The sequence below is a fragment of the Crocuta crocuta genome, unplaced genomic scaffold (genome assembly GCF_008692635.1).
Source record: "Crocuta crocuta isolate KB4526 unplaced genomic scaffold, BGI_CrCroc_1.0 scaffold258, whole genome shotgun sequence".
NCBI lineage: Eukaryota > Metazoa > Chordata > Mammalia > Carnivora > Hyaenidae > Crocuta > Crocuta crocuta.
The window spans coordinates 2,208,883-2,233,230 of NW_027532842.1; the positions used below are offsets into that span (position 1 = coordinate 2,208,883).

The 24,348-nt window shown below is 42.8% G+C and overlaps 1 protein-coding gene across 1 annotated transcript; it reads left to right on the top strand.

The window, feature by feature from the left end:
* The first annotated feature begins 389 nt into the window (after nt 1–389).
* SLC46A3 (solute carrier family 46 member 3) lies at nt 390–19,477 on the top strand. Its single transcript, XM_077745365.1, has 6 exons — nt 390–524; nt 943–1,155; nt 7,890–8,760; nt 10,565–10,648; nt 15,820–15,976; nt 19,346–19,477. Exons 2-6 carry the CDS (start codon nt 967–969, stop codon nt 19,428–19,430), a joined length of 1,386 nt encoding a protein of 461 aa, XP_077601491.1. The 5' UTR covers nt 390–524; nt 943–966; the 3' UTR covers nt 19,431–19,477.
* The last annotated feature ends 4,871 nt before the right edge of the window (nt 19,478–24,348 follow it).

Sequence of the window (24,348 nt, forward strand, 5' to 3'; positions counted from 1 at the left end):
TTGGAAGGCACGGGTACAGCCTCTCCTTTGTTCCAGGGCTACGCAGTATATACGTGTCGAGGGTTCGTTAGAACACTCCTTAGGCGTTATGCCCACTTGACAAAGAAAGGAGGTTCATAGAAATTAAATAATTTGCCCAGGGTCACACTACCAGGAAGAGCCAGAGACCACACTTCAGATCCTTTGCCAGGGGTAAGTACTCTTTACCGCCACGGGCTCCCCCTACCCCGCTTCTGCGTTTCTAGGGCACTTGCCCCGCCGAGCCGGACACTACAGGGAGCCGCATCCCAGACACGTTACTTTTGCAACAGATCCCCGTGTGCTTCCGTGAAAAACGGTGTTCAGACCCAGAAACGCTCTCCCGCTGCAGAGGCCAGGGGCAAGNCGCCCAGCCTCGGGAGCGCGGGCTGCTGTGCAGGCGCCCGGGGAGCGCAGGGCACCCCGCCTGAAGACAGCCCCCCGGATTCCGTCCCCGAACAGGATCAGACCTGCGCCTAGCCTGGCAGGAAGGCTGTAACCGTGGGGTGAGTTTAAACGGAAAAAAACCCCTTTACGACTGGGGGCTGCCTGTAGAGGCCCCCTTCCTGTCCTCGTTAACGAGCAGCAAAATAACAATAACAAACAGTTGCGCAATTGTCGCGTTCCCAGGGGAATCTCACCGTTTCCCTTTTGAACACCGGTTGGCAGTATGTACAATGTGGGGACTGCGGTGAGATTATTCCAAACGAAAATGGGTGACAACTTACTAAGACGATTTTAAGCGGCTTGAGCCCCAAAAAGGTCATGCTTACTCTTAAAAATAGGAAGTACGACAGTCACCGGTTTACTGCGTAGCCTACTCCGAAGTGAAAATTAATTTCTTAGGAAGTGCTCACTGCTTTCTGTTCCCCAGTTTTCCCCAGGTACTCCACAAAACTCTAACTTCCCCGTTCTTTTTAACAGAATTCAGCTACCGACCCAGGCAGTATGAAGATTTTCTTTGTAGAACCTGCCATTTGCCTTAGTGCATTTGCTATGACTTTGACCTCTCCGCTCACAACACAGTATGTGTATAGGAGAATATGGGAAGAAACGAGCAACTACAGTTTTGTATCTGATAGCAATGCTTCTGAGTGTGGAAAAAATAAAAGCAGCCCGATTTTTGCATTCCAGGAGGTAAGAAATTAAAATACCTCTAAAATGTAATATAAGGGGAATGTGTAATGGGGTTTTTGATGAAAGAGGGCATTGCACTCATCGTACGTTGATCTCCCAAGGGTCACCTTAAACACTCTGAAATCCCAAGTCAAGAGCATTTATTTAGTTCTCCTGTTTGAAGTTTCCTGATACCTTTAATCTGCCTCTTTTTTTTTTTTTTGAATGTTTATTTTTGAGAGAGAGAGAGAATGAGAGGGGGAGGGACAGAGAGAGAAGGAGACATAGAATCCGAAGCAGGCTCCAGGTTCTGAGCTGCCAGCACAGAATTTGACACCGGTCTCGAGCCCCGGATTGGTGGGATGGTGACCTGAGCTGAAGTCAGTTACCCTACCGACTGAGCCACCCAGGCGCCCCTCATCTGCCTCTTCTAAGTAAAAGCCCCTTCTTTTTTCTGTGACATTGGTGCTTCTCCTTTCTCAGAAAATTTCAGCCTGGTCTCATCTCCCAGGGGCTCTTTCCTCCCCTTGCCCCCACCATTCCAAAGCCTGAAAGTTGGAATGAGTAGTCAGTGGTCCCAGTGGGGTGAAATAGTGTTTCTGCCTTTCCCTGGCCTGCTTCCTCCCAGCCCCCCTTCTGCCTGTACATGACCCAGTTTTCACTGACCCCATAAGTAGCCCATCACTGAAGACTGTGGACCCTGGGGCCAGTGTCCTTCATCGACTTGTAGGGGGCAGAGGGCAGTATTTGACATTCATCATTTGGGGTTAGCAGATCGGCTGTGACTCCCAGGTGCTGAGGAGCAGGTGTGTGAGATGACCTGCGGAGGAAAGCACACACTTTGGTTCTGAGGACACTGAAAAGGCTGAGCCAGGTATTACAGAACGTTTCCTTCCTCCTCTCTGGCCTCCTCCCCCAATTTTTTATTTATTTAAAACAGGAGATATGTCATCATTCTCCTCCCTCAGACAGTTTTTAGCAAAGTCTACCAGCATCCGGATGTGAAGGAGATAGCATTCAGATTTGGAATTTTACCCCTCAGAAAGCCTCAGAAACAGACCACAGTTCTAAACTTTGAACCCTTCCCCCAGCGGATATTTTGTGATGGCAAACGAGTGGCATCTCAGAGGCCAGGAAGAGGGGCCTTTTCAGAGGACTCAGAGGACAGGAAGAGTTTGGAGGAATTCAAGTCACCCGCCTGGCTGGCTCTAAGAGTTTCCCCTCAGGAGAAGGGAACTCAGGTGTGACTGGGAGATGAGCCTAGGCCTGGAAGAGATGGCAAAGGGCCCAGAAGGAAGGCTCTAGCGCTTCTGGAGGTGGAACCCCCCCCCCCCCAGGTGTCAGGTATAACCTTGCCGGGCTGAGGCCTGGCCTTTGGACACAGCTTCCACTGTTCCTCATTTCCATGGGAGAAATTTCTTGGAACTGATAATTGCTGGGAAGCCATGCAGACATCAAGGTTCTGGCCTAGAGTGGGGTCATAAAAATAGAAGGGCCAAGGGTCTCACCTCGTGGTTTTGTCTCCTGACTTTAAGAATGATTCCCTATATATATTCATTCCCAAAGAGTGAAAATGTTCAGTAGGCTCATCAGTTGCCATATTGGATTCCGTGCTTTCCTTCCCCAGATACGCAGTGGGAGGGACAGAGGGGAGAGGACTTGAATGTCTGGAAAAATCTGCTGCCCTTGCCCTCTCAGAGTGAGGGGAGACAGGCCGTGGTTCAGTGGCCTTGGTGGCCTCCGTGACTGTGCAGGTGATGAGCACCAGCTCCCTCTGGCCTCACGCAGCTGCCGAGAGGCCCCCGCTGCCCAGAGCAGTGGTCTCATTTTTAAAATTTCTGCCGAATGTTTAAGTTGATTGTTGTTTCATTGCTTTTAAATTAGATTAATATTCAAGAAAACATACTCCCCTAGATCCCTTCCCTTAAAGCCGGAGCTTTACAGCTACAGGGGCGTTCTCTCAGATTGGGGAACTAGAAAGCACGACTGTCCCCACCCACAACAGGGACGGGTCAGGAGGGCCACTCGCTGTTTGCTCCTTAGGACAGAGGAACATTTTTGTTTCCTAGGAGGCCCCCCATCTCCTTCGGCATTTCCCTGTGGCCCCTTTTCTGGATACTGTTCCTGCTCAACATAAGAATATTCTCTTACCTTTATTTTTTTAAATATTTCTTTATTTTTGAGAGAGACACACACACATACAGAGTGCAAGTGAGAGAGGGGCAGAGAGAGAGGGAGACACAGAATCCGAAGCAGGCTCCAGGCTCTGAGCTGTCAGCACAGAGCCCGACGCGGGGCTCAAACCCACCAACTGTGAGATCATGACCTGAGCTGAAGTTGGACACTTAACCAACTAAGCCACCCAGGCGCCCCCTCCTTAAAATCCCAAGGACAAATGTTCTCTGTTTTATGACCTTTCTTCTCAATTCCCAGCTCTGCTGGGTGGGTGCTGGCCACCTGCTGACTTAAAGAAATTTAGAGGTTTGAGAATTGTCCTTTTAACCCTAAAAATAAAATGTCTTAGGATACGCAGAGTTGGTACTGAATAAAATAAATGATTTTTTTCAGTTCAAATGTTTCTTTGCCACTCCCCCAAAAGACCAATTACTGGTTAGAAGAGTGCATAATACAATACTGTATTGAACTTCCTACTGTTATACAATATTTATGTATCCTTCTCTGTAACAAATACACAGATACAGACACATGTATTGGAATGTAAGGTAATAATATGAATTTCAGGGTACAGATATAAGAATAAACTAGGCTATTTCACTTATACTTAACATTTTGAAAATCTATATGAATAAAAGCCCTATTTTTCAACATACTGGAGTATATATATGTGTATATATATATCCACATAAATAAATATTGATCTAACCTATTTTTCAAATATTTGAGTTTTCTGAGTCTCATGACTATGAGATGCAGCTACATACTTCTCTTGAGCAAGATTACTCTCTAAAAGGCCTCTTAACAAAATGGGAAGGCTGTGGCAAGGGACTCTTTGCTAAGGGAAAAGAGGTAGGGAATTCTAAGCATGGTTAACTTGTGTGGAGGAAGGAGTTTTTAAACCCCTTGCCATCTTCTCCTTCCCAACTTAAATGACTGGTTTTGAGGTGTTAAATGGGCCACTTTGGTCTGTTCTCTTCAAGTGCTGTCAAGACAGGGACCCTGCTAGTTGAGGAAGCAAGTTGGCATCAACCAGATCATGAAATTGTTCTTGTTCGGTAATTTATTTATAAACTTTTTAATAGCTAACACAGTCCCTTACTACCAGCAGATAGAGAACATTTTCTACTCAATTGTAATTACTGTATAATTTTAAGCCTATGAAATTGTGACTTTTAAAAATTGATATTCCTTGGGGCGCCTGGGTGGTTCAGTTGGTCCGGCTTCAGCTCAGGTCATGATCTCATGGTTCATGGGTTTGAGCCCCGTATCAGGCTCTGTGCTGACCTCAGAGCCTGGAACCTGTTTCAGATTCTGTGTCTCCTCTCTCTGCCCCTCCCCTGCTCATGCTGCCTCTGTCTCTCTCTCTCTCTTCTCTCTCTCTCTCAGAAATAAATGAAACATTAAAAAAGTTTTTAAAAACTGATGTTGCTTTTCTTAATTTAATTGACACCTGTCTCAGTACATTGTCATTCTGTTCAGTCTTTTTTTTTGTTTTGTTTTTAGTTTTTTTCCAAAGTCTATTTATCTATTCTGAGAGAGAGAGTGTGCGAGTGTGTACATGTGAGCGAGGGAGAGGGAGAGAGGGAGGGAGGGAGAGAGAGAGAGAGAGAGAGAGAGAGAGAACCCCAAGCAGGCTCCATGCTGTCAGTGCAGAGCCGGATGCAGGGCTCGAACTCATGAACTGAACCTTGAGATCATGACCTGAGCTAAAATCAAAAGTTGGGCGCTTACCCGACTGAGCACCCCAGGCGCCTCGTTCAGTCTTATATAGGAAATGGCACTTTTTACTCTGATTTCTCCTATCTACCCTTATCTAATACATAATTATAATTCTAATATATAATGATATCTAATATATAATTAAAGATTACAGATGAGGAGAGTAGTCTGTATAAAAGGCTGGGTCAGGAATGACAGGAGATAGAAAGATCAGGTGTGGGGGAGGGGCGGGAATGGGAGAAGGAATTCCACACTGGAACATCTTGTTGAGAAGCTGATTAAAAGATAACCATTTGATTTACTTCTTTATTGAGTAAATATTTACTTGACAGCTTTTATAACCGTAGAGCTACAACGATGTGCACCAGAAGCCTGGTCTAGTAAAAATGAAAGAGCCAGAGTTGATTAAGCACAAATACATAATAGGGTCTGTGCGGTGTGCCTCATAGTGACCTACTGACTTTAAGTGTCACCCTCACAACAGCCTGCAAAATAGGGACTCCTGCTACTTCCTCTTGTCAGATGAAGCCGTAGGGATAAATAGCTTGGTCAGAATCACATGCAGTAGCAAGTTGCGAGGCCTATTTTATTTGCTTATCCACTGGTACAACCAGTATCTCAGGAGCACTCTGGGAAGCATTTTGTTGAAATTGGTGGTAAAGGAGATGGCGTTCCTGCCCTCCCAGAGCTTAGGCAGTAGTGGAGAAGGCACAGAGTCAGCAGCTCTGCTAAAGTAACCCACCCCGTGGAGGTGGGGCAAGTCTCTAAAGAAAACTGTAGGCAGATCAGGGCATGGAGCACTGGGTGGGTTAATGGGTTGCTCTGGATTGGTCACAGAAGACTTCTGAGGAGGTGGCTTTTGAATTGAGGAAGCCAGCTGTGTGAACGGCAAGCACAAAAAAAGTGAATGAGCCTAGAGTGTTTGAGGAATGGCATGCAGCTGAGGGAGCTAAGAGGTAGAGATGAAATCAGAGAAGTCATGATGTCTGGCTGCCCACGCCATGGCAAGAAATTCGGATTTATTCCACCGTCAGGAAAGCCACTGGGGGATTTTGAGTAGAGGAGTGACGTGAGCAGGTTGATGTGTGTTTTTAAAGATCACTGTAATTGCTATGTAAAGAACTATGTCTGAATCTAAACTGATCTGACTCCAGAGCTCCTAATCATTACACAAAAAAGTGCAACTGAAGAATGATAATGGCCATATGAGAAGTTCAGCAAAAGGAGAGATGACATCTGTTTGGGCATTTCAGGCAAATCCAAGTTGGACTTGACTGTGGGCTGTGCCCGTAGCATGGAGCATGTGGGGAGTGAGTGGAGATAATGCTGAAGAGTGGGGTTGGACCGCACCTGGGTGGCTTTACATAACGGACACAGAACGTGTGAACTCCCTCTAGCAGACAGAGAGCTAATAAGCAAGTGAGAGACCTGCCACTAGTGTGTTTTGGCCAGCTGCGCCCACCGTTAGGGTGTATGATCTGCACAGTGAGGAGGCTGGCATCACAGACTGAACTGAAGAGAGAGCAAGGTGCCAGGGTAGTCCTGGTGAGTACATGAGCCCTGTGCTTCCAGTGGTGGCGATCGGACTAGGAAGAGGCAGAGGTCATGAGAGGCACTGGGTGTGAGTGGGGCGTGAAGGGAAAGGCCAGAAACAAGGAGGACTGGAGTTTTGAGTCTTGGTGACTAGGATGCTTCCTGCTAACATGAAATTACTTGTATTATATGAATATATAAAAATGAACACAGGCTCACTCTTAAAAAAATCATTAATTTCAGTATTTTATATTTTTTGTGGTTCATCAGTTGTTTTAGGGTGATTTCTAAATATTACATGAATAAGTCTATTTTTAAAAATGAGTTTAGTAATCCCTATTATAAAAATGGTCTATACTCTTTATATAAAATTTGGAAAATACAGAGAGAGGTGGCAAGCAGAAAGTTCTCTTAAATCACCCCAAATTCTTTCCATCAAACAACTAGTGTAGCAACTGTAACACCTTTTAGTCTGTGTGTGTACCTGGTAGTGTTCGTCGTCGGGGAAGCTGGGTTTACCTTACTCCTCAGTTCACGGCATGTTACCATCCTCGTCAGTGCAAAGCTTCTCTTTGGGTTTTATCTTATTTTTTTAATATGATTTATTTGGGGGAGAGCACATCTAGGAGAGGGGGAAAGAGAGAGGGACAGAGGATCCAAAGTGGGCTCTACACCAATGGGCTGAGAGTAGTGAGCCTGACGCTGGGCTTGAACTCACAAACCGGGAGATCATGACCTGAGCCAAAGTCGGACACTCAACTGACTCAGCCACCGAGGTGCCCCTATCTTATTTTTCAGTGAGTAAAGAAACAGACTAGAAGAAGTTTATTTGTGGAGACACATGTGAAAAAAAGCAACTGAGTGCTTCCTAAATAAAGGTCTATGAAATATGACATTTACGCGTGATAGTCATTCCCCTTTAAGCAGACAGAAAGATCTGTCATGGGAAAGGGTATTGCTCTTGCTTTACAACAGTGGTCATGATCTCCATGCTAGCTGCTCATAGAAGAAAGAAAAATCATTATACAACCAGTCCCAGATGTCTCAGGGTCTATGGATCCTCTATGCAGATGTACCCAATTTTCTTTTTATGAGTGAACGTCCCCACCACAGCACTTGAGTATTATGACTGAGTCTTGATTCCTGTATCACTTCTTGACATTTGCTTTGTGCACTGGAAGAAGATTCAGGCTGTATCAAACCCATGCACCAGAGAGTCCTTATTGGCGAGGTACTGGAAAAAAACTAAAGCATGGACTGTGATGTTTTCATGCATGTTGTCTGTATCTCTGTAAACACATGGTCTTCTTTTTGTTTCTTTGCAGGAAGTTCAGAAGAAAGTGTCTCTTTTTAATCTGCAGATGGACATAAGTGGGTTAATTCCTGGTCTCGTGTCTACCTTCATTCTTCTGTCTCATAGTGATCATCAAGGACGGAAGTTCCCTTTGATTTTGTCTTCTGTTGGTGCTCTTGCGACCAGCGTTTGGCTTTGTGTGCTCTCCTACTTTGCTTTTCCATTCCAGCTTTTGATTGCGTCTACCTTCATCGGTGCGCTGTGTGGCAATTATACCACATTTTTAGGGGCCTGTTTTGCCTACATAGTTGATCAATGTACAGAACAGAAACAAAGAACAATTAGAATAGCTATAATTGACTTCTTACTTGGACTTGTCACTGGATTAACAGGACTGTCTTCTGGCTATTTTATCAGAGAACTAGGTTTTGTGTGGTCCTTTTTCATTATTACCATGGCCCTTGCTGTTAACTTGATTTATATTTCATTTTTTCTTGGCGATTCACTGAAAGAGTCTTCATCTCCGAATGTTTCCGTATCATGTAGTGAAAGCTTTAAAAACCTATTTTACCGAACTTACGTGCTTTTTAAAAATGCTTCTAGTAAGCGGCGGTATTTTCTTTGTTTGTTACTTTTTACAATGATCACTTATTTTTTCGTGATAATTGGCATTTCCCCCATTTTTATCCTTTATGAACTGGATTCACCGCTCTGCTGGAATGAAGTCCTTATAGGTTACGGATCAGCTCTGGGTAGCATCACTTTTTTTAGTAGTTTCCTAGGAATATGGCTTTTTTCTTACTGTATGGAAGACATTCACATGGCCTTCATTGGAATCTTTACCACCATGGCAGGAATGGTTATGACTGCTTTTGCCAGAACAACGTTAATGATGCTTTTAGGTAAGGTACAAAATGTAGCCTTAGAACGAACCGTGTATTTGATGTTTCTATGAAATGAATTTAGTCTGCTGGGTGAGAAACTTTTAATACAACATTCTCTGTTTAATGCATTCTAGTTCAATTAAGGCACTTTGTTAAAAGCTAGTTTGCCAGAAGGGAAAAGCCAATTTGGTTTAAAAAAAAAAAAAACCCACCAGATTAACCACAATTTTCTAAATCGGCATACTTGCCAAAAAATCGTTTTGAGAAACATTCTTCTTGTGAGTCAATTCTTCAACAGAGCTTTTTGCCAACTTGAATATTTCTTAAAATGCGGCTAAGAAGGTGACTTTCCATAAAACTTAAAATAATTTTTTTAATTTTTATTTATTTTTAAGAGAGAGAGCATGAGTAGGGGAGGGGCAGAGAGAGAGGGAAACAGAATCCGAAGAAGGCTCCAGGCTCTGAGCTGTCAGCACAGAGCCTGACGCGGGGCTCAAAATCACAAACCGTGAGATCCTGACCTGAGCCGAAGTCGGACACTTAACTGACTGAGCCACCCAACTGCCCCTCCATAAAACTTTTCTAATATTATTTTTTAGTATTTTACTTTTAAGTAATCTCCACCTCCAATGTGGGGCTCACTCACAACCCCAAGATCAAGAGTCAGATGCTCCGCTGACTGAGCCACCCAGGCACCCCATAAAAATTAAAGACCATTATATAAAATAAACTCAGAAGATTTATACAATTCACATTTGTTGAATAGATTCAAGAAGAAAATTCTTTAAGACAAGATTTTGTAGACTGGTCATTTCATCAATTGGCTTTTGAGAAATCATTTTTTGGCAACTAGACTACTTCCTTCACTACCTACCCCATAGGTAGTTTCTGTACGGCTCGAGTGAGATGCCGCATTTGAAGGCGCTAAGGGATATGGAAAGTGGAACCTTAGGAAATGTCTGATTTCACCTATTTCTACAAAGTACTGCCAGCCTCTTGCTACCTTGCAGAGAAGCAGGGTGACCAGAGAGAATCGGGTTTAATATCCATCTATTAGGCACCAGGTGATCTTAAGCAAATTACTTAACTACTCAGGGCCCTCATTTATTCATCTGTAAAATGGGCACAGTAGTACCTAATTCAGAGGGTTACAAGAATATTAGAAGAGATTACTGTAAAGCACTTGGCACAATGCCTCGTATTCAGTAAATGTCAGTTCTCCCTCCCAGTTAAAGTTGTCAAGGCCAAGTAAATTGATACACAGTGCAAACTTTAACGTCATCTGCAAAAATAATCTATTACTGTTTTGTCGTAGAACTGGAAATGCTACTAGTAGGGGTCATAATTTAAGAGGAGAGGCGATCTGTGTTCATAAAATGATTCAGCACAACGATGAACACGCAGAAAGATAAAGAACCAATTTCTCAATAAGTGAATCAATACAATCAGAGCATGCTAACACTAAGAACGTCAAGTCTAAGAAAGCAAAAACAGAAAACACAGGAAGAAAGCTAAGTCACAACTTGCTGAACAAGAGGTTACTATAATAATCAGGGAAATCGCACATCCATCCCATGGACCTAAAACCTCCATGAACTCTTGTTCTTAGTCTTGGAATAAGAGAGTAAAGTAACCTTTAACTGACCCATCTATAGTGTATCTTAAGTCATGAGACAGAAGTCTACAATTAATTAATTCAGTCCTCAGATGCAATGAGGTAGGATGCTTATAGAAAAGGACATAGTGGGAAAGAAAGTATTTCACATTTAAAATTGGCCACTCGTTTTCTGATTTGGCCAATGATTTCCCATTTCTCTTACAGTCCGGCTGCCATTCCTTTTCACGATTGTGCCGCTCTCTGTTCTACGGTCCATGATATCCAAAGTGGTTCGTTCTACTGAACAAGGTGAGTTAAATCTGCTTAAGGAATATAATGACTTTACAGTCTGCATCAACTCAAATCTATGGACAACCAATGTTTGATTTCTTTGAAATATCCTCCAACCCTTTTTCTGTTCAGAACTCCTTTTGAATTAAGTGGTAAGTAAGTTCTGTGTTAGGCAGGGGCTTATGTTCAGGCAGGGGGTGCCCCTACTCAGGGACTCCCGTTTTAGAAGGCTTGCTCTAGCCAGGCCTTGCCCCAAGAGGAGAGGAGATGCTCAGGGCCAGGCAGATGCCCATTCTAGACTACAGTCTGGGTATCTGGATCCCCATAATTCCCAGCCACACAGCTCTGGGTTCATGTCTGTGATTGCCTGCATGGTCCTCTTCCTCAGACCCTTTCTCCTGAGGGTAGACTGTGACCCCAGTGTGCTCCCTTCTAGACCAAAGGGATAGCCAAGCCATCACTCTTCCTAGAACTAGCCCAACCTTGGCATTGCAGAGTGGGGTGTGCACTGCCATGTGTAAATGATCCCTCCTGAGCAGGATGGAGCACAAGATAGAACACAATGCGGGTGGGCTGCACCCTGCAGCTGGGGACTGAAGGCTAAGGGCTGGCTTGCTCTGCCAGTGCTGTCCTCTTCCTACACAGAACTCTCAAGAGACTGAGTATTCCACGTTTGTGTCTGACCTTCCAAATCATCGTGAAGGTATATTTCTCAGAGCAGGGAGTTGGAACATAGCTTAGTTAACAGTTTGTTCATTAGAACTGTAACTTACGAATACTTAGAATGTAACAGATAGGCTTCTAATTGTATTCTTACACTGGACCCCACAAACGTCAGAGCTGAGCCTGGATTAGAGTCCTAGCCAAAACAGGATCCCACTCAGCTGGTTCAATAGTGACTTTTAATGAAGTCTAACCAATATGATGGAGTGGGCAGTGGAGAAGGCACCCAGAGAAGGTGGCCCAAATAGGGAGCAGAGACAAGACAGCACAACCTTTCTCTCCACCTTCATCTCATTGACCAAGTGCAAAAGAAAGTCAGACTAGTAAGGAAATCCATGTCATACGATCAGAGGAAGTCTATCAGCCTCCCAAACACAAAGGGACGCAGGAGATCAAACAGTTGATGTGGGAGGGCAGAGAATAACCAATATAAAAGAACAGTAAATAAATAAATATCTAGTTAGAACTAGTTACCAGTTAGATATTAGGCATATCTGTGCCATATGAATATTGTTAGATTTTGGAGCTTTCTTTTGTTTCATGTCTTAGCCTGGTGCAGATTAATTCATATTAATTGTTGATGGACCATTCATACGTAGGCTACTGTATTTATGGCAGTTTAGTCAACACTGGAGAAGACAGCTAATTCAGTACATTTAAAAATATATTTCTTGATTCTCTTCTACCCATAAGATGTTGCTGTATACGCACACAGCTGTTTATAGACTAGGTAATGATGACTGACTGGAAAACCACTTAGGAATATAAAAATTCTGTAACTATAGTATGTAAAAATATACCTGCTTCTTTGGGCTATGCAATGGTTTCTTAAATACGACACCAAAACAAAAGAAAAATAGGTAAGTTAGACTTTATCCAAATTAAGAGCTTTTGTGCTTCCAAGGACACCATCCAGGGTGAAAAGACAGGCTATAGAATGTGAGAATATATTAGGAATCATATGTCTAATAAGGAACTTGGGAGGTGGGGAGGGGAATGGATGAAATAGGGAAGGGGGATTAAGAATACGCTTCTCTGGATGGGCACTGAGTACTGTATGCAACTACTAGATCGCTGTAGTGTATGCCTGGGATTAATATAACACTGTATATTAACCACACTTGGATTAAAAAAAGAAAAGACAACCCAACTATATAGGCAACAGGTTTGAAGAGACATCTCTCCAAAAAGGTGTACAAATGGCCAACAAGCACCTGAAGAAATGCTCAACATCATTAGCCTTCAGGGAAACGCAAATCAAAACCACAATGAGACCCACTGGCTGAAGTGAAAAAGAGAGACCATAATGAGAGTTGGTGAGGATATGGAGAACCTGGGCCTCTCCTACACTGCGGGTGGGAACAAACATAAAATGATGCACCCGTTTTGCAAAGACAGTTTGGTAGCTCCTCAGAAAGTTGAATAAAGTGCCCTTAGAACTCAGCACTTCCATTGCTAGAAACAGAGTGGAACTGAAATCCCAATAGAAATGAAAACATATGCCCACATAAAATCCTGCACACAAGTGTTCACAGCAGCGTGATTTATAGTAGCCAAAAAGCTTGGACCAACGTAAGCTTCCGTGACCGATGAATGGATAGACGTGATGTGGTATATCGGCCCAATGGAATATTATTTGGCAATAAAAATAAAGTACTGATGATATCCGCTACACCACGGATGAACCTTGAAATCACTAAAAAGCCAGACACAAAAGGTCACACATTGTCATATAAATAGGATTCCATTTATGTGAAACGTTCAGAAAAGGCAAACCCATTGAGACAGAAATCAGGTCAGTCCTGTCCAGGCCTGGGGAGAAAGGGAGCAATTGCTAATGGGTACAGTTTCTTCTGGGGTGATGGCTGCACAGGTCTGTTAACTGTGCAATTGAAAGGGGTGGGTTTTCGGGTATGTGAATTATACCTCAGTAAAGCTGTCAGGGGAAAAAGAAAAATGGACCTGCTTCACAACCTGGAGCTAAAACAGACTTGTCAGGGTGTTTGGGTTGTTTTTGTTTATGTTTAGTGTAATGTATTTACAAAGGCTACTTAAAAGTCATTTCATACTGGTAAATATAGTGACATTTTTAAATGTTTTGCTTTTTGGAATTTCACACGGAATTGTGGTAACTTCATGAATTGTGATTCCAATGTTTGAGGATAATATAATTATTCTTAACTGAAGACTAAGAAATCCTTTGGTGATGTCAGAATTTCCACATTGAATATATTCTGGTCCTGCATCACTTGTTTAAAAATGGGATATTTTTGTAAAAATATTATGCACTTTAAAGTAATCAGAGGAGAAGGGAAGTGGTGCAGAGGTTTCCAGGAGTCTCTCAGCATCCCCATCATCTTGAATGAGAAAGGAGGGAAAACTGGATTCGGGGGATTATTCTGGAATCTCTGTGCTCCACACAGCTGTGAAACTCATGGCTAAGGCCACGCTGGACCACGTCTTGCCTCATCGCTACCTGCACGCTCCTTGTGATTACCTGGAACACCGTAAAAACACACTTGACTTTCGAAATCTCCTGGATTAAGAAAAAGTATAGAAACTAAACAATTGGCTGATTACTTAATCCCTTTTATCTCTGGTGACTATGAAACGAGTTGAACTGCTCTGGAAAGTAAGGCAACAAGCGAACCCTCTTTTGTAACAGAATGGCTGTCTGTGCCAGACAGATGTACCACCTGACCAACTTTCTGTCAAGAATCGAGCTCCGTCATTGCATAATAGGACTCGGACCATCCAGTCTGTCTTCCACGGCACTGTGCCTGGCGGTAGCAAGGGATCAGAAATATAAGACGACAATAGCATAGACAGGTAGGAGAACGTCCAACTAAACGGACTTCATGTTTTATCATAAATCATGGAGGCAACAGGTCTGTGTGCTACTTGCTGATTGATAACTGGGCTCTTGAATGAAGCTCGTATTCATTCATTTGACAAATACATGTGCCAGGACATCTACCATGTGCCGGGACAGATAGGCCCTGGGACACAGCAGTAAACAGAGCACATGTGCACTTGGCATGAACAGAGCTTTCATTTTAGTCAAAAGAAGACACATACGTGAAAACACAGTAGTCTTCGGAGATATGTTTATGTTTTATGAACATGTGACCTGTCATTGAGCGAAGAATCAGAAGCAACGTATAGGGATATGTATACCAGGGTAAAAAGTTTAAGTAGATAAAAATGCACACACCACACAGTCTACGAGACCAAGACCATGGGGAAAATTAAAACAGACCATGGAAGCCATAATCTAGTTATGAAAGGCGACCTTCATGCTTGCCTTTTCCTTCTTATCGGTCCAACCAAATACAATTATTTACAGGATTTGCATTGTTTATAGGAAAAATGCATCACAATTTATCATGGAAAAGTCAACTTGGCAGACCAGGGAACAAGCACAATGGCTTAATGGTAGAGTCTGCCAAAACCACATAGGAACCTCTATCGGGGACGTCAGGAAGTGTAGAAAACAAGACAAAATTTTCTGTCTGGTGATGCAAAATTTGACAGAGAGGAAGACAAGAACTTCAAGATGACCCGCCTATCTTTTAGAGGTTTAGCTGCTCAGGCAATGTGGTCTTGGATCGTGGGCAGAGCTAAAACTCGGTAGAACTTGTGCCCCCTTTTCTCAGGTTATGAACTCGGACTGACCCCACAGCCACCTCACACTTCTGGAACAACCCTGGTGAGCGGCAAGCGCGCCGGGCAGCGGCGACGTCCGCACTCCCTCAGTCTTGCGAGCCACCTCAGGGTGGAGACTGTTTCAAGCAGGGAAGGCAGAAAAGAATCACATAAAATCAAACCATGGCTGAACTGGAGCACAGAGGGTTACTTGAAGAGTCACAGAAAGGAAGCTTGTGGCTCCTGAATTTGTTGGCGCTCTGGAGGGAGGGACCCGAGGCACGCTGCGGAAAGTCGATGCCATCTGTCTGCAGCTGTCCCCTTTGCCAGATCTGAGAAGCAGACAAGAAGGACTGCTTTAACTCACAAGGCCCCTGGGGCGGGACCTCTGCTGGTGGGAGCCGCCTGCGCATAGGAGGCGTGTCACAGACGTCCCCAGCTTGGGGACTGAGAGTGGGAAACACGCTTGAACGTCAGGGCTACGTAGTTGTGGCTCTGCCTGTGGCAGCTCAGGGACAGGAGACTGTGGATTTCAAATGCATCAGCTGCTGTTGCTTTTCACCTTTGCCCTACTGACATCAGAACTATTGTGTTGTCGCCTTCCCTCACGTCAAATCCAAGGAAAGAGCTCGTGACCTCAGTTTCTTCATCTGCAAAAATGGGTTAGTGACTTCTCGGGGATTTTGAGGAAATAGCTTTCATTCACCAAGCAGTGCCCTGTGTATGCTTTTTCCAGTGAGTGAGTTTTCTCCTTTCTTTCTGTTTATTGTTTTGTTACTCAGCCATTTCTTTTTCTCCTTCCACACCCTGACCCCAAACAGGTACCCTGTTTGCTTGCATTGCCTTCTTAGAAACACTTGGTGGAGTCACTGCAGTTTCTACTTTTAATGGAATTTATTCAGCCACTGTTGCTTGGTACCCAGGCTTCACCTTTCTGCTGTCTGCTGTGCTATTGCTAATTCCAGCCATCAGTCTAAGGTAGGTACTTATTTCTAACCCTTTGAACAGAAGGTAGCTGGATTAAATGAATTCCCTAACCTCACCAGTAAAATTACATAGAGCTGTTAAAGTTGTTTAAAAAAAAAATTCAACTGGGTGACTTTTGCACATCTAATTGGCTCTGCTCGTTGATTCACAACCCCGGCGGCCTCCCATCTAAGAAGCAGAGCAGAGCTCTGAGGAACTGTGCTAACTGGAACGTTTTCATAGGAAGACGGGTGGGTCGTGAAGTTATTAGCAGAGGAGAAGAAATAATTATTTTGGGCAAAGTCACCATCCCTTAGGGAGAAGGGCAGGGGGCCTTATGAGGCGGATGACCTCACCCTCCTTTGGAGGGTGGAGAGGGCCAGGGGCAGGCCCACCCGTGCTGACCAGAAAACTCCTGGCTGACGGCGAAGACTAGCCTACGGGGCAGGCTGGACCTGCAACCGAGTTACATATTAAGTCCAGGTTTGATGAGCTGGTAACGGACACCACGTGGGGCCTGTGGCTTTCTTTTGAACAACGTTTTGCCCCAGAATGTACTTTTCTCAGTAACTTTTAGACATGAGGACATCTATCGGTAATGTCGGAGACTTAAGAAGAAAGAGACAATGACAAGGCTGACCAGAACTAGGAGAAAGAAATTTGGGTCAGACTCTGAATAGCCAACCCCTGTCTCTTTAAATATGAACTGATTAAATTAGCATCCAAGAATATGTGTGTGTATACACACATATATATTCATATCCAACTGCGATTTCCAAGAGTATAATATCCCCTGGGAGACCAAAGATTACTATAAGAAAATAGACTTTAATATGGGGTCTTAAGTTGATGAAAAGAGCAAATAGTGTGCACTGAATATCAAGAGTTCTCTTTCCAGAGTGTTGGCTTATTTAATGACTCCCTTGCTTAATGTAAAAATCTGAATAAATACAAAGTACCAAATTCTATTTATGAATAGTACATAGAATGAAAAGACCAGAGTCATACACAAAAGAAATATTTATTTCTCCCCCCACCTTTAACAAAAAGTATAATCTACCTAGTGGTAGATAGGTGGTTGCCAAAATGCCCAAGCAAAGAGAGCAGACACATTCTATGGGGCCAAGACACTGAGCTGAGAGCCCACTGCCCCTTCCTTGCTGGGCTTTGCCCATTCCACATGGCCTAGAGCACAGTGCAGTGGCAGGGGTGAGTAGAAGGGGGGGCACAGTGCATCTCTGCTTTCTCCTGAGCATGGGGGGCGGGGTGGTGAGTAGGGAAGGGGAAAGTACCTATGTGCACGGGCTTTACCCATTCTACTACGACTGTGACCTTCTTGAAGGGCTACCCTATGTCTTATTCATAGTAGGACCTCATTACATATTGTCTCTGCTGAATTTTCATCTCTAGATCTGTGGAAGACAGAGTACACTAGTATTTACAGTTCTTCTGTAATTCTGATGAAAAGTTATTTTTACTAGATATCTTTTTAAAAAGAGACTCCACCTGTTGAACTAGCAAAATTAAAAATACATGCTGTGCTAGATAGTAAATGATGAGACGATCTTATACATTCCTGGCAGGAGTGTTATTTGGCACTATCGCTTTTGGAAAGCAATTCATAAATGTGTATCAAAAGCTTTTTAAAATTTTTTAAAAATGTTTTTTATTTCTGGGAGAGAGAGAGAGAGAGAGACAGTGTGAGCAGGGGAGGGTCAGAGAGAGAGGGAGACACAGAATCTGAAGCAGGCTCCAGGCTCTGAGCTAGCTGTCAGCACAGAGCCTGACGTGGGGCTTGAACCCATGAACCATGAGATCATGACCTGAGCTGAAGTTGGACGCTTAACCAACTGAGTCACCCAGGCACCCCCAAAAGCATTTTTAAAAAGTTCATAGTATTTGACCCAGTGATTCCTTTTAGAAGCATATCCAAAGGAAATGATCAGTAATATCAAAAATTTATTTACAGTTGACTCTGAACAGCACAGGTCTGAACTGCATAGATTCACTTACATGCGGGTTTTTTTCTACATATACAGTACTATAATGTATTTTCTCTTATGATTTTAATAACATTTTCCTTTCTCTAGCTTTATTATAAAAATACAACATGTGGGGTGCCTGGGTGGCTCAGTTGGTTAAGCGTCTGACTTTAGCTCAGGTCATGATCTCACGGTTCATGGGTTCAAGTCCCACAGCAGGCTCTGTGCTGACAGCTCAGAGCCTGGAGACTGCTTCAGATTTTGTGTCCCCCTCTCTCTGCTTGCACTCTGTCTCTTTCTCTCTCTCAAAAATAAACAAACATTTAAAAAATATTTTTAAAATTATATACAACATATAATACATATGACATGCCAAATATGTGTTAAGAGACTGTTTTATGTTACTGGTAAAGCTTCTGGTCAATGGTAGTTGACCAGGTACTTTGCCCTCCCTTACTCAGCCCATACCCCCCAGACTTAAAACTATTAGTAGTTAAGTGTTTAGGGAGTCAAAAGTTATATGCACATTTCCAACTGCATGGGGTGTTCAAAGGTCAACTGGTATAAAGTTCATTAAGACAAAAGAAAATGTTTTAAATGACCAAAAGAGAATGATTAAATGACAGATGGTGCATCCATATCATGAAAAAAAAAAAAAGAATTAGGGGATAGAAAATGGGTAATTTTCATTTTATTCTTCATATATGCATACATATCTGTTCGTGAATACATATGCAGCTAGATAAAAGATAGTCATTCTTTTAATAATGCTTCTAATGTAAATGTAGACGGTCTTCTGAGATTTATTAACCCTATACTGTTCAGTATTTTTAAATATAAACTTACATTCTTATTTTTTTTAAGTTTATTTATTTGAGAAAGGTAGAGACAGTGCAAGTTGGGGGAGGGGCAGAGAGAAAAGGAGAGAGGAAATCCCAAGCAGGCTCTACCTGTCAGCACAGAGCCCAGTGTGGGGCTCGAACTCACAAACCATGAGATCATGACCTGAACCTAAACCAAGAGTCAGACACTTAACCGACTGAGTCCCCCAAGTGCCCCAAAATTACATGGTTTTTAAATTCCAGATGTCTTCTTGTCCCAGCTTCAGTTATAGATATTGAACATGAACTTCAGCCATACCTACAGTTGTAACTACTTTTTGTGGACTACGGAGTAGACATTTTAGGGATCTGGAAGAAAAAAGAACTGTAGGTTTTTTATTATTTTCAGGATTCTATGCCCAGCGAGTCAGCTGGACTCAAAATGCCAGTGTGTTCCTCCTGTATATAATTTGCACAATTTATTGGAAGCCATATAACCAGGGGGAAGTTGGAATACAGATTATTTATTTATGTATTGCCGTAATCACAATTTCAAAATGTCTTGTTTGCTTTTGCAGCATTGTCAAGTGCACCAGCTGGAAAGAGGGAGGCTATGTAATTCTTTCACAAGAGGAATCCAGTGAACACACCTCAGACAGATGATTGTGATTTAAAAAAAAAAAAAAACAATTGGACACACACATTATATACATACTCTGACTTCTGAGGAACTGAAACTAGTTCCATAATCAATACTTCATGAATAATCAATGCCACATGCCCTTTCTTCTAAACTGAACAGTGAGAGAAGTAGCTCCTGGCTCTTGCTTCTTATAGTACCATGCACTTTGAGCACTTTATGAATATTATACAATGGATTTCCATAGATAGAACAAATCTCAAAACACTTCCACTTCTGGATTTAGGAAAGATACAGAAACCTCACAGTATAAAGGGATGATGAAACTTGACACAATCGAAAGCAATAATCTCCCTGACATACTCCAGCCTCTCACCCTGGGACCAAGGAGAATTCTATACCTCAGTTTCTTCATCTGCAAAATGGGTTTCTGACCTCACAAAGATTTTGAAGGCATAACTGTTCAAAATCATGATGAATCATTCTCTGATAGGAAAATAATGATTGACAGGAGCTTCAAATGCTTCTAGTACAATCATACCTCTACTTAGATAATGCTTTGTTTTATGAGCCATCAAGGTCTATTGACCATGAAAGTTTCTAATAGATGCAGAAACCTTAAAATGGAAGCACTTTAGAGGATACATATTGTCACTTTTCCCAATATGTTTCATCAGTGACAGGCATGATAATATTTATATAGTTAACAGAGGGGTGACTTGAAAAGATATTATAAATAAAATTGTTTATAAAGAAATGTGAACACTGAGTAAGCAGCCAATCACGAAGTAATGTTATAGAGCCAATATTCATTCCTTATTTTTATCAAGGGATATCCATTTCTTACTGCCTTAAACTTATCCTGAGACCCACCATAGTCCCTGAAAACACATTCTCTTATGCCTCCTATCTTTCTATACACTGTTCCATTTGCCCTTCCTCCCATGGGACATCGGAACGTTCTAGTGTCAGCCAAAACCTTGTTTCCTCTGTGTAGCCTTCTTGACATTTCATCCCTACTCCTATGCTGCCCCCACCCCTGCAGGGCACTAGCATCTTCCATGGTCTCATAACATTTGTTTTCCTTACTTGACAATGAGCATCCTGGGGACAGGGACACTCTGATTCTCATTATAGCCTCAATAAATGTTTGCTGAACTACATACAAAATTCTGTTTTTCCTTGTAGAAATAATTTAAAGCTACATATTTAAGTAGACACTGTTATCATGCCACAGTCATTAAGCCAGCCTTGCAAATCAATTTTAAAAATATGCTAGCACTTTTTAAATTGGTTTATGGTATTTTCACTGGTCCTTCAATATCTCTCAATTTCTTTGTCTTTTTTAATGTTTATTACTGAGAAAGACGGACAGACAGACAGAGGCCGAGCGGGGGAGGGGGGAGAGAGGCAGACACAGAATCCAAAGCAGGCTCCAGGCACTGAGCTGTCAGCACATAGCCCGACAGGGGGCTCAAACCCACAAACTGTGAGATCATGACCTGAGCCGAAGTCAGACATTTAATGGATTAAGCCACCCAGCGCCCCAATATCTCTGATTTTCTAAGTTACGATATGTAATAACACAAATGCCTTGAAGTACAACTAGATGATTAACTTCTTTGTAATCTCTGGAACACAGCTGTCCATTTGACATCACTGCTTACAGCTTCTTCCTGCAGGGTAATCAACGATTGCCCTAGCAAATAGCCTCAGTGTAAAATACTAGAAATTTTTATTTACAAGGCCATTCCTTTTAAGTCTACCTAATGCCTTCTGGACCAGAAGCCCACATGAGAACTGAGTGATTTCCATGATTAATCTTTGTTTTTCTTCCTGTTCAATACTTTTCCCAAACCAAAAAGAACTTTACGGTATATAAAGTGATCTATATCAACTTGGTGTACACTCCCTTAATAACCCTGCAGAGTAGATATTCATGTTCCTCATTACAGTCAAGGAAGGTAAGTCGCAGAGAGACCTGACCACGGTCACTCAGCTGCCTCCAAGCAGCAGCGTTACACACAGATGGACTTGGCGTTTCTCAGATCCTTCACAGCTAAGGTGTCTGTGTTACAGATAGTAAACCCTGCATCAATACTGGTACAAGGTAGACTATGAAGTACCTCCCAACACAACACATCAGCGCTACCTGTACCCACCTACACTGCCTGCAGTATCGCCCTTTTTAATGGCTAGACATAATGGCCTCCAAAGTCCCTTTCAGCTCAACATAATGGCCTCCAAAGTCCCTTTCAGCTCAACCTTCCATGCTTTTACACTTCTCATCTAAACTGAAGAGCACAAACAGTATTGTTTCATACAGTTAAGAGAGGAACAGATGGTTTCATCTTTGAGCAAAAGCTATTTGAGATGCAGTAAGTATATGAGGGCCCTGGACTGAGATGGCCCAGGGTAAAAGCAGCATGAAGGAGTTTAGCCCTCTCTAAAGTAGCTATCCTAATATACAATTAGTACATGTGATGGGGAAGAGACCAGAAAAACACACAAGCTGATGGGGTTATACAGTCAAGACAGAAATGAGGGGACAAAGTGCTACCACTTAATCTTCCATAATATGACCTTGTTCTCTGATTATCTGAAGAAAGAATATTGGTGGGGTGATTTGTCTCTGCGGGGTCCACATGAAGGGAACAAAGAGGAAAAACATGTTCCTTTTTATCCACACTGTACAAGGGCAGCTAGATTAACCAGATCTAGTAGAAATGGGTATTTCTACTAGAAATATGAGAGAGTGGCTATTTCTATGAAGCTGGACTATTCAATGGCATCATTTACAGCCTGCATTGCACAGTCTCAAGAAACCCCTCCTCTCTACCCCGACACTCACCAAATAACCATCTGGTTACTCATCCAGTGTCCAAAAAATCCTGCTAATAAGAACAGGGTATCCTAGGTTCAGTTCCCTTTTAATGAAATACCTGCATATCAGAACCACCCAAGGAATTTTTTTAAATCTATTTTTAAAACTTCCCAGGTGACCGATACACATCCAGATCTGGAAACTACTGCCCAAATGAGTTCTTCTCAGCCCTATTCTAAATGCACATTAGAATAATCAATGTGGGACGGGAAGTAAAATAAATACAAATAAGCCTTTTCATGGGCCAGTGGTTTTCAGTCTTAGCTGCCATGGAGAATCACCCAGGGGGCTTTTAACGCTTCTGATCTCCAGGCCAACTATACTGGAATTTCTAGGAGGGGAGGGCGGACATTATTAGTATCTTTTCAAATGTTATCCAGGTGACTCCAGTACGTGGCCAGGGTTGAGAATCACTGCTTTCGATGAGGCATCAGCAAACTCCTGTCAGTGGCCAGAGAATCAGTATTTTAGGCTTTGTGGGCTATACAGCCGGTCACAATCACATACCTGCCATTGTAGCACAGAGCAGCCATAGACGGTTAATGAATGTGCACAGCTGTACTCCAACAAGCATGCCAAGCAGCCAGCTGAGTCTGGCAGTACTTTGCAGAAGCCCTGCTCTAGACAGAGAACACACACATATCGTGGTTACTGGAGAGCTATGTCCCTCACTGTAAATAGTGGCAGTTTAAATGACAGAATGCATAAAATAATGTAAATGTGTAACTCTCGGTACAGCTCCTGACTCAGCGGGGGCTTGAAAAAGCAGTCTCGTTTGATTAGCTCAAGATAGTCCCGGGAGCCAGACTGACTCTGGTTGCGCTGACAGCAGTAAGTTTCTGGACCTACATGGCTTCAGATGGTTACTTAGGGACGGCTTTCTCGGGGATGATATATAGCTAGAGTATGATCAAGACGGGACCTAGCCCAACTGGTTTCCTTGCCAAATATTTAAGGAACAAGTAAATCAACTCTACACAAGTGTTTCCAGAAGACAGAAGCAAGGACCACTTCCCAAGTCATTTTATGAGGTCAGCATTATCCTGATGCAAAACCCGACCAAGGAATTACAGTTCTTCCTTGAGTCATATCCCGAGAAAGCCATCATTTTCCTAAGTCGAAAATCCTAACAAACACCACAGCTTACTTAGCCCAGCCCACTTTTAACTGTTCTCAGAGCTCTTGTATTAGCCTAGAGTTGGCCGAAACCCTCTGACAAAATGCCTGTGTTGTACTAAAGTGCTGAAGACCTCACAGACGTACTGGGCACTGTACTGAAAATGGAAAACAGACGGTTGTCAGGGTGTCCGGGTGTTGCTTGTCTACTCTCACGCTTGCATGGCTACCTGGGAGCTGCCATGCCCAGCATCGCGCGACGATCCTACTGTGTATCACAGCCTAGGCAAAGGGCAAAGGTCCAGTTCCAAGAGCAGTTTCTACTGAATGTGTATCCCTTTCGCACCGTCATAAAGTCAAAAAACTCCAAACTCTAACACCCCAAAGTGGGAACTGTCTGTACACAAAAAGTGAACTACTGTTAAATAAAGAAGACAAGTTAAGTGACACACTTTACTTAACGCGTCACAAAAATAGGTCTCCATCTGGAGAATGGCAAACCGGGGCAGAAGGCAGGAAGCTTGTACAGAAAAAAGAGCAAGGAACAAGGAAGTACGTAGAAAGCCCGGAAATGGCTTGGCATTTGGGTACCGGCTGACTGCATATACTACGTTTTTGGTCAAACTGCATTTACAGAGACACATTTAAACACTACAGGCTAATATTTATCATGAACATAAACAAAAAAGTCAACAAAATATTAACAGATCAAGCAATATATGAAAACAATAATACATCTGTCTAAGTGGAATTTATTGAGAGAATACAAGTCTGGCTCAACATCTGAAAACTATCTAAAGCCCTATACTAACAGATTAAAAGGGGGGAAAAACACATGACTATCTCAATAGGCGCAAAAAAATTTTTAACTAATTCAAAATTCTATTCATGATAAAAATTCTCAAGAAACTAGAATCAAGCTGATAAAGGGCATCTACCAA